Source organism: Cydia fagiglandana, chromosome 4, assembly GCF_963556715.1.
Source record: "Cydia fagiglandana chromosome 4, ilCydFagi1.1, whole genome shotgun sequence".
Lineage (NCBI taxonomy): Eukaryota > Metazoa > Arthropoda > Insecta > Lepidoptera > Tortricidae > Cydia > Cydia fagiglandana.
In genome coordinates this window covers 3,631,948-3,643,344 of record NC_085935.1, presented here as the reverse complement: position 1 = coordinate 3,643,344, position 11,397 = coordinate 3,631,948, and the positions used below count along the sequence as shown (strand labels likewise).

Genomic DNA, 11,397 nt, shown 5'->3' with positions numbered 1-11,397 from the left:
TTAGGGTTTAAAGGTATTTTTTGGTGGTCATTATAATTGTTGCCCTAATTAATTAGGTTATACTTCACTGAATCGATATTTGTAATTGTATTTCATATTTTATGATTTATTTTTATTGCTTGTAAAACCACTTGACATGTAATAGTGGCCAAGTAGCCTATTTGCTAAATAATTGTTTGAGTTATGAAATGGAATCCTTTCGTTTTAGCGTTTTTTTAATTTTCTACCAAATAGTAGGATTTTCATAACTTACTTGTCTATGGTTTAGTAATGTTGCTATGCGTACATACTATAATGCAAACAATCAATACAATGTTAAATAAATAAAGCTTTTGTTAAGTAATCAAACGCAGCTAATAAGTGTCTTAAGTAAATATTTATTTTACAAAATGAGCATAATAAATATTATAATATTTTAAAGATGATTTTTTTGTACCTATCCCGAATTCCGTGTATCCTTGTCACTCATACCCTATTCTATATATCTATCCCGTTGTCATGAAACTACAGATGTATGTTGCCAGAATCCAGAAAATAAAGGAAAATTTCATATTGTAAACAATATAATTTTGATCAATTAGCTGGGTAATTAAACTAATGAGTAAAATATTACTTCAGTTCCCAATATGAATAGGTACATAAATTAAAATATATTGTTAGTCACAGTCACGAAAGAAATTTCTATATGAGTTAAACTAAACTTCACTTTTACCTGCTGAAAAAGAGTATACAAACCTAAGATTAAACATATTGCACACACAAAAACAGATAGGTCAAAAGTAGTTGCGCTGACGTTGATACTAAAACATTGATAAGTGGTTTGACATTAATCCGACGTATTAAAATAAGCAACTTATTTTAACATTTTAATATCTAACAGTACAGAATGGTAAGTTTAGTAACTATATCTATATATACCTAGAATTTGGAGAATGTCATTTTCGTAAATATCATATTTTGTGCTCAATATTAAAACCGGAACCTGAATAAAAATTGTACGTGACATGGCAAAATAGGAAAAAAATATTGTGTAAGTAGGTAACAAATAGTGTCCGACCGAAGGTTCGGTTTCGGTTTCGGTTTCGGCCAGTTTCGGCCAAAAAATCATGTTTCGGCTGTAGTTTCGGTTTCGGCCAAAAAACGGCCGAACCTTTCGACCGGGCCGAAACTTACGAAAAAAATAAGTAGGACAACAATATTAATACCTACATATTATACTGATTCATGTATAGGTACAGAAATTAATTGGTTTATTATAAAACACAATTCCACTAATGAGGGCGCCACTGGACGGTCGACGCAGTCTTAAGAGGCTGTCAATAACTATAACGCGCACACTGTCTAATTGTTTCGGAACGAATGAGTGATTTTATCTCAATTTACTATTGGTTTGTGTTAATTCCACATGTCCTCTACTTCAGCTTAGCCTTTGGCCTCGCTGCGCCGTGCTCGGCCTGCGGTCTCGCTTTTTAATACAATGGACATTGGTTGGAGTCTGTGCTCAACTACTTATCCTGCAGCCTGAAGCACGGCTTTGACTTCACATGAAAGTTTGCCTCACTGGGGCACTTCGGACTTTTAGGCCCAGGTGAAGATTGGTACCCGACCTTGCGATATTGTCAATAAAAACTTTCGCGTTCGCGTTTTTGGTTGGTTTTTTGGATGACCCTGTATCTACATGTTAACTTGACACTTGGTGAATGAATAGAGTTAGACCAAGAAAATTCTGCAATGATTTTGATAGCATACGCAGTGCAACTATTGCAAATGTTATTTATACGTCATAATTTCATAGAAGTTTTGACGCTTAGAATAACACGTGCACTGCGTGTGTTATCAAAATCGTTGCAGAATTATCTTGGTCTAACTCTAGTAATTTTCTTAAAAAACTGCTTAAGTAACATCAATTTCAGGAAAATATTGGGTGTTGACAGCCCCATAATATGTGTATAAAAGAGGTTTTATGACATTTTTTCAACGAATTTAACAAGTCTACAAAAGTTTCGGTTTCGGTTTCGGTTTCGGCCGAAACTAGAGCCAAAGCCGAACATTCGGTTTCGGTTTCGGTTTCGGCAAAAAAACATGTTTCGGTCGGACACTAGTAACAAAGTACCATCTTTTCATATGTAACAAATGAAATAGTTATAGTTTTTTTAAATAATTGTTGATAAAAAGTGAAATCAATCAAAACCACTCCCAACTCCGAAATACCTACATGATTTTCTGACCTTTCACAAAAGAGTATTTCTATATTGATTTGTATATTGTAAGAGTATTTGTAGTAAGAAGAATATTAGGTATTTCACACTTATGAATCTAACGATATCTAAACAGTCTAAACTCAGTACATATTGTGTAAAAAAGAACTGGTATTTTATAAGGCATCGCGTGGTAGATAAACAAACACTATACATACGTAACACGATAAGGTAGGCTTGGCATATGATAAAGTTCGGCTAAAGATAGCATTCTCGATTTGAAAGAGACGAACTTCTGTAAAACCGGAAGGTCAAGTACGTGACTGATTATTTAGAATTAAATTTCCTTTAAATATTAAAACTACGGAATAGACAAGCGTATACACTATCGGAATAATGTAATGTACATTTGAAAAGTAAAAAAAAATACGAAAAATGAAGGCGCCTTTTTTGCAACCTCAATACCCATAGTTCACACTTCACAGCCTGTAGGTAGAAACAGCTGACACGTCTGAGTCACAAGTCTATGGTATTCCGAGCGACGACCGCGCGAGAGCGACTGCGAGTACTCGCGTTCCCACAAATCGCGGACGTGTATTTCACATCGTCGACCGGGCCAACCGAAGTTTTTCCGCAAAAATCGAATTCGAACAATCCGCACATATCAATCGCAAGACACATAATCACTAACACAAACGGCATAAAGATAATTTGATTAACAAAGTCAAAAATTAGTTGGAATTATCAGTGAAATTGATCTTAATACAATGTATGAGTGCGTATGGTCAGTTATTGATGCTGAGTGATGTTCATACTGTTCAGTGTTCGTGTGACAAAGCGTCGACCGTCGGGGGCTATTATCCTAATCGAGATTGCGTCGGGCCGGGAGCGCTCTCGGGCCTTAGTCGCTGCGGTACCCTAAAGCAGTAACTACGGAGTCGCCACTTCTCCTCCGCACCATTTACTGCCAGGATTGCGGTGAGTCCTTTCTCAAGTAAAAGTCGGGCTGACATTGAAGCTGTTCTTAAAATAGCTTTAACATGTCAAGTGCTGGCAGCCGCTGGGATCAGCTGATCCAAACAAGGTTTAATTATAATCAATTAGGTAACTGATTCAGTCAGTCACTTATCTGGTGTGATCATTTGATTAGTGTTGATAACTCAGTCTGTGAGTGCAGCCTCGCTGTAGCGGTGTACTGTGTAAGCATTTATTTGATTGCTCAGTTAGAAATTTGCTAATACAATTATGAAATAAATCTAGTATGGTTTTATGATGCCAAGCTTGCCAACTAACCATTTAGCCCATCAAATATTCAGTAACATCCATCAGTAATCATTCACTCAGTATTTCTAACTAGGACTGGAAAATATTCAGTAATCATTCACTCAGTATTTTTTTCTAGGACCAGATGAACATTATGAATATTTAAATTATACTAGATAATTATTACAGTTTCAGAGGAGATTTTTCATACCTTCACAGATTTACAAATATAAATGGTCTATTATTGCACAATTTTACAGCATTTTAAAAGTGATTTTCATCCATATTTTAGACTTCCTTACCCTCTAACATCAGATTTAGATACCTATATAGCTTTTTCCTATTAAAATTTATAAACTGGAATAGATTTTTTACAAAAGAATAAGTGCCTAAGGCTTCCAATGCCTAGATCCAGTGTCTTCTGCATTTGAGGCAAATGCTATAACCACTAGTCCAGCCAGATCACAGTCGTCCTGGTCAAAATTTCTGTGTCTGCCATTTTTTGAAAAAGCTACATGCCTTTAACTATACTTCTAAGCGTGAGCAGTATGTGCTAGCACCTCTTAACCCTTTACCAGGCCAGGATATTTATTTTCCACATATATTTTCAACCCTATGTTCTATTTTCGATGAGTAAGACTGCCATTTGATTGTCAATTTTGAGAGTCGGCCTGGTAATGTCACCTTCCCTATGGCAAATAATGTAACTCTAAATAAACTTACTTTGCATGGGGACTTTTGACTTCACAGTGAACATGTTAATAAGATCATTGTGTAAGATTGATGGATTTGCAGTGTTGGCCGCCCTAGGCCCTGGGCCCTGTAGGATTAGCCATCCCTTTCTCAGCACCCATCTATAGCCAGAAGCATTTGTTTTGTTTTTGAATTTGGAACCCTTAGTTACTCGACTAAAGTTCAAAATAAACTGTGGAATATGTACAAAAAATTGAATCTGGGTCTTAAGAGGAAAGACTGCCGCCTTGCTGCTGCCCCTAATATCTTGCCGCTCTAGGCCTAGGCCTACTGGGCCTTATGGCAAATCCACCACTGATTGTATAAGGGCCTATCATATTTTTCTTTTTAATCTATTTCTTTTATATTTAAAAAAGTTCTTATCAAACTGCACAACGGGACTTAATCGCGTATTTAAGTTTTAAGATTTACCTCCGACGTTTCGAGGACGGCGTTGTCCCCGTGGTCTCGGAGAAGACTGGCTCAAGTTGACATCAACATCTTCTAGCCGCGCGAGTTTTTCGAACTACCCGCACTTGGTCTTGTTTATCAGTTTGAACGTTTTGCGCACTAGGGATGTCACTCTGTCGACACACAACACTAACGATATTCGATTTATCGACTGTCGATATTCGTTTCCGCTTACATTTACTAATGACTGGATTCCATGTGGATGAGATCTTAAAACCCTCGTCCCGATTAAAATTGCAATGTTTTTTGATTTCAATGGCTTCCCGCACTTTTCTACTGTAGAAATGGCGATCCGTGGAGAGGATTTTAGGGTTATGCAGCTCAATCCAGTGGTTTGGTCCTGACTCCAGCAAATGCTCAGCCACCGCAGACTTGTTGACCTGACGATTTTTGACAGCTGCGATATGTTCCTTAACTCTTTCTGCTATGGTGCGCTTAAAAAAGTTCTTGTATTTCAGATTTGAAAATGGTGCAGCAGGATTTGACCTAGGCCTGCTATGGCTCGGGCGGGCTCATGCGCGTGAGCCCCGGGCAGCCAGGACTGTGTAGTGTTGTGTTGTGTAGTGATGCCCGCCATGTTGTCGGCTGTGCTGGAAGAGGAGGCCGACATGTACGAGGCGTTCCCGCCGCATGTTGACCCCACCGGAATTACCATACTCACCGATAGCCCACCAGGTGAGTCTTCTTTCTAACCTATTGTATATTTAATTATTTAAGTACTGCGGAATGGAGTATCAAGACAAACCATGCTGGTTTAACGATGCTCTTGGATCAAAATATTATGTAATTGTGATTTATCTCTAATAAATAAAAAAAAACCTATATACTTAATCCTTCTGGTTTAACCCATTGGTTGACTGGTAGAGAATGCCTTAAGGCATTAAGTCCGCCATTTGTAGCAATAGCGTTTGTGCAAAAAAGAGTAAAATAAATAAATAAAGGTGAACTTATCCCTATAAGGGATCTCTTCCAGTCAACCTTTGAGCAATTGAGAGTATATTAAATAAAACATGATAGACAAACGAATACTATGGGTATGAAACGAATATTATGTACAGTGATCTCTATGTACTCGTACTACAATGGTTTTTTTTTTTAATTTATTTAATTTAGGCACACAAAACAGGTTACAGTCATTGCGTTTACATGCATATTAGAGGCGTACAGCGTTCTAAACTGGACTCTAACCCTAAATATGTGTGCACATTAAGAACCAAAATATACATGCGATAAATTTGTGTCTATACAGGGTGATTCATGAGACGTGAGCAGGAGTAATCCTACACACTCAGTAACTGATAATTGATCGATCACCGTAGTATTTATGTGAAACAACCACACTTTTTCCTATTTTTTAACTTTTTGGTGAGGGCAAATTTAATTCTCTACAATCTTGGTCACCCTACAAAACTTAATTAATAATCATAAAACCTCTTTTACCGTAATGACAGCATTTTGATTACGAAGAAAATAAACTGTCAAACTTGGCGAGATACGAGTTTTCAAAAGTAACCAGACAGTGATGACATTCAATTTGACACAGATATCGGTAGTTTGGTATTCTAATTTTAGGGTGACCATGCATGTCGTAAATAAATTAATAACTTTTTTTTTTCAACACGACTACAAAATTAACGTTAACCTCACTAATACTTGTAATAGTTGCTTATAATTTACGAAATGCGCAGTGTTAGTCCTGCTCACGTCTCCTGAATCACCCTGTATATCAAATAATTCAAATATGTCAATCTTATGGTATCAAGGTTTAGTGGGTTTACACACATGTGTACTTCTACATAGAAGTGATTACCTGATTACAAACGGTGGTTAAAAGATTTAAATCTTTTGTCACTGTCAGGGATCAAATTTCAAAAATCCTTTCTCAGTGGACCACTAAATCATTATGATGATAATAATATACTTCAATGGTGTCTGTGCGTTATTCGCCAGTATCTATATAATGGAACTGTTTTATATAGATAGGTTGGCAGGAAATAGTTAGGAACAGGAATAGGGGAGACCTCTGCCTACCAGTGGGCACATTAAGGACTAACAAAAAATGTTATAGACTTCTATAGAATAGATGTTACTGCTATATTCATGTTCTAGGAATGTCTTAGAAAATAATGTATGAACTTCATAATTTAAAAAATATATATAACTTAGATTATTATATTGGTTTGATAGTTTCATGATGATCTTTGGATTCTCCGCACAATAGGCTATTAAAAAAAATTCTAATTACTGTTGTAGATTTTATAGGTATCATAGCTGCCTTGAAAAAAAAAAAAGATTTCTTTAAGAGCATTTAGCTGTAAACTTATTCTTGATATATGTAATAAAGTTTAAATTCAATAAAGACCATTATAAACACAGGCACAAGTTAATGTTATGTTAATAGTGATCCCTGACATCTTTGTATTGTCACTAGTAAATGACATAATAACTAATTCATATGCATAATCTTATTAATCTTGTGATACAGGCCAAGGATACATAAGGGGTCATCCATTAATTACATCACAGTTTAGGGGGAGGGAGGGGGTCAAAAAAATGTGACATATTGTGACATGGGGGAGGGGTGAGACACAAACTTTGTGACGTCACTTTAACTTCATCAGAAACCGAAAATTTATTTAAATTATTTTATTCGTTGTACATTTAAATAACAAGTTTTTAAAACGGTAATCGTTTTTATTAATTTAATTTTCTTTCCTAAGTAGTTTTGGGTTATAAAATTACTAATATTTATATCGTCAAAAATATTTTGCTAAAATATTAATAATACTTAGGTACTTACTTAATTCGATTTGGCGATTTCGTCGAAAAAATGTGATGTCACACTAGGGGGGAGGGGTTTGCCAAATGTCACCAAGTGTGACAAGGAGGGGGGGAGGGGTCAAAAAACCTAGAAATTCGTGTGACGTAATTAATGGATGACCCCTAATACTATTTACTACATGTGCACCAATAAGAAAATCTTGGTGATCACGATGACTGGTTACCATAGACCTAGTATTACATAGATGAGCTATACTCGTGCCTCCGTGAGGGACAAAACACACGCAAAGCGACAATATTAAAAACACGTTTTAACATTCCTGACAACTTACCAAAAACAATCTACGTAATTCGGTCGGGTTATTTGTTGCCCACCAAAAACTATACTAATTTTTGGTGGGGAACAAACAAAAAGTGAGACTGTGACAAGGACAAATAATACCGCTTTCTCTGCTACTCCTACTGAAATTTCCATAAGTGCATCTCGTTCGGTCGTTTGGCCGCTCCCCCGTGTCATCTCTATATTATTGTACCTCTATGGTGAAGTAGTAATTTTCTTTGTATGTAGTATTTATCCTTATCTCTGGTGATAACTGTGTGATTGTTATTTAATCATATTTATCTCTGTCAATGCAGGACGTATTCGAGAATTATCTTAATACTGATAAATTAAATGTTTTGTACAAAAAATCTTAGCATTGGCTATAAATGCTATAATACTTTTAAAAACTTAAATTTAATAAAATATTATATGCCTATGTCACTCGCGTCATAAAATCAAATCGATTGACATCTCACTTACCAAAATCGGTCCAGTCATTTTGGCGCTACAATGGAATACAACATACTTGCATACATATGTAAACATACCTCCAAAGTTAATATACACATGCCTACAAACATATATCGACTGCTAAAACTATGAACCTTTCCGTAATCGTATAGTAAAATGAAAGAAGCATTCTTAAAAAACCGGATAAGTGCGAGTCGGAGGGTTTCTTACTGAAAAGTACGAAACCCTCGGTGGGCGAAGTGTACAGGTGGTCAAAAATCGTGGGTTCAAAACCTCGGTTGTGCTGTTGAGAGCAGAAAAAATCGTTATCGAACATTTGGCAAAAATTTCATTTTTGGTGCAAGCTTTTATCGCTGACTGTACTTTTATTACGACAGACAACTAATACTCATCGAGATAATTCTGAAAACCCCTAACACAATTAGGTTGCGTTGATTCATCACAGAGTTTCTATGGCCACCTCCTGTCTGCATCATCAGATCGGCTCTATGGTACTATAATATTGCATTGTCATCCGATTTAATACATGCATGCAAAATTTCAGCTCAATTGGAAATCGGGAAGTGGGTCAAATTTAACTTGCAAGATTACACACAGACAGACAGACAGCAACGGTCAGGTGAAACTAAATAAAAGCTTGTAAAAAGTATAAAGATGACTGAATTGACTGAATAATCGGCCAGGATGTTATCATACACAAGGTTAAGTAAGTGGGTTAATAAGCTATACCCAAAAATTTTCCTCCCATTTTTCATAGACAATCCTTCCATGCATGCTACCGACGGAACTGGCCTCAGAATTGGTTTGAGGAAGCCGTCAATAAAGACGCATTAAATATTACCGAAACGAGCCGAATGACCGTGTGGCGGTTATGGTTATATGTATTATATTATGTTGTAAACTCTGTAGCGAATCAGTGATATAGATGTCGCGTTTGTCACTTTCAAGTGGTTAATTAGTCAGATGTCACTATTCTTTAATCTTCTATTTATAGTCTATCCCGTATAGGGTTGCCATATATGGAAAATTCTGAGAAAGCAACGCTAAAGGCAACCCCGAAGGCAACCCTTAATCTAGTAGACTATTATAAGGATTTATTTCATTGACAAACGTATAAACAGTAGGCTAAGTAAAATTCCAGAACCGGTGTTCATGTAAACAATGTTTCGTGCTTCTCAAATTAACGCGGCCACGTCAAAAGGACATTTTAGTTTCGAAATACCTAACAAGGATTTTTGTTAACTATGTTAATCAAAAATATAAAAGCTGCAGTCGGTGATAAAAACTGGGTTGGGAGAGGTGGAAGTCGATTTCGTAAAAACTAGTTGTAAATGGGGAGAAGACAGTCTATAACGAAAGACAGCTTTTTTAATACAGTTGCTCAAAAAGTGCTACTTTACGTAGCTGTTTAGCGTGCGGAAAGTTGGTTATCTCGAACTAGTGCTTTTTACTTTTCCAATTTTTTTAAATTTATACTTGTTCCAATTCACGACTACTTATTGATGAGTGTTAATATTAGTTTCCTTTAAACGTCGTAATCAGCATAAAAACCTACCGTTAATGTAAGAATACGAAAAATATTACATATTTCATATTTAATTACTTACCTCTTCATCATTATAACACGTTTATTTTTTAATATTCAATATTGAAAATTCCGTTCTTAATAAGTTGACTGAATGGAACGGAATAGCTGCCAAACGCCCATAGATATAATATACTTAAAGACGACGTCTAACCGAGCTGTCACTGTTACCACTTTTGTTTAGTGTATGATTAAATGTTTTTCTTATTTTTTCGCAACTGTATTAAAAAACGTCGTTCGATACACGTGCGGAAATGTCATTCTTCACTCGTCCCGAGTCTTGCCACTCGCCTGCGGCTCGTGGCAAGATATCTCGGTACTCGTGAAGTAATGACATACCTTCCGCACTAGCATCGAAATGTATTATTAACTCTTGCCTTTGTATTTGTACACATACTCGTACTTCACTTACGTTGAGTGGAGGAAGCGAGGGGAGGCGAGGGGAGGGAGGCGGCGGACGAGTTCGACTCGCACGTCGAACTCGCCCGCCGAGGGTTCCGTACTTTTTAGTATTTGTTGTTATAGCGGCATATACATCACATTGTGAATATTTCAACTGTCTAGCTATCACGGGTCATGAGATGCAGCCTGGTGACAGACAGACAGATGGACAGTGGAGTCTTAGTAATAGGTGCCCGTTTTTACCTTTTGGGTACGGAACCCTAACAAGATAATCTTTGGATTTTCAGCGCTTTTTCTATGCATATTTATTTTCACCACACCAACTCGAAAAGGCTAACTTTGCACTTCACAAACTGATAGCAAAGTTGCATTTTATTCACATGTGAGGCAAAGTAATAAAATGCAAATTTTGAGTTGTTTTCTTACGTTTGCTGGTAGAATTTTCTTTTCAATGATGATTTTGGATGATAAACATTTAATAACATTCATTTGGATTTGATTTTGTTTTGATATTTTACATTTAAAATTTGCTTCGGGTTGGTGTAGTGAAAATTTTTGTGTTTCACTCGGGGACAAATTTTGTTTAACCCTCGTGCTTTGAAACCCTCGCAACGCTCAAGATTCCATTTTTCGAACCACTCGCTACGCTCGTGGTTCAATTTTGGAATCTTTCGCTAGCTCGGGTATCAATATTAGCACGAGCGGTTAAACAACAACTTTGCCCCCTTGTAAAACAAATAACTATTTTAGTGTAAAATTAGTAAAATAAATCAAGCGACAAAAAAGTTTGATCTACAGCTACAGATCTTTAGAGTTCCCATCCATATGTAACCAGATGTTACATTATTTGCTCTGTTCAATAATTACATAGGTGTGTCGTGGTAATTACAGTTAAAGACGATTACCGTAATGATTATCGAATTGGCCTTGTGGTGGCTGTGGGTTGAAGGTATTGTCCTCATTTGAATTTGAATAACTAGTAAGAAAATAATTCTTTGAGCTGTTTGACAGAAGTGTTCGCGCACTGGTGGAATCCCCGCCTTAAGGAGTGAAGAAAGTTTCCTTGTGTGGTAATGGAAAATGTGAGTTTTCTTGTATTTTGAAATTTCGTAATATTAGGAACAGTCGGAACTTCAGAATCTGTGAATCAAGTCTTTATAGTCTGCCGAGAG

The 11,397-nt window shown here is 36.4% G+C and overlaps 1 protein-coding gene across 5 annotated transcripts in view; it reads left to right on the top strand.

The window, feature by feature from the left end:
- Nucleotides 1-2,710: 2,710 nt before the first annotated feature.
- Nucleotides 2,711-11,397, top strand: part of LOC134663508 (GTPase-activating protein skywalker) — a 129,231-nt gene continuing 120,544 nt past the window's right edge. For all 5 annotated transcript variants that reach the window (XM_063519894.1, XM_063519890.1, XM_063519891.1 and 2 more), the window contains exons 1-2: nt 2,711-3,176; nt 5,123-5,339. In XM_063519894.1, coding sequence (XP_063375964.1) covers nt 5,231-5,339 — 109 coding nt within the window. In that variant the 5' untranslated portion in view covers nt 2,711-3,176; nt 5,123-5,230. The remainder of the gene's footprint in view (nt 3,177-5,122; nt 5,340-11,397) is intronic.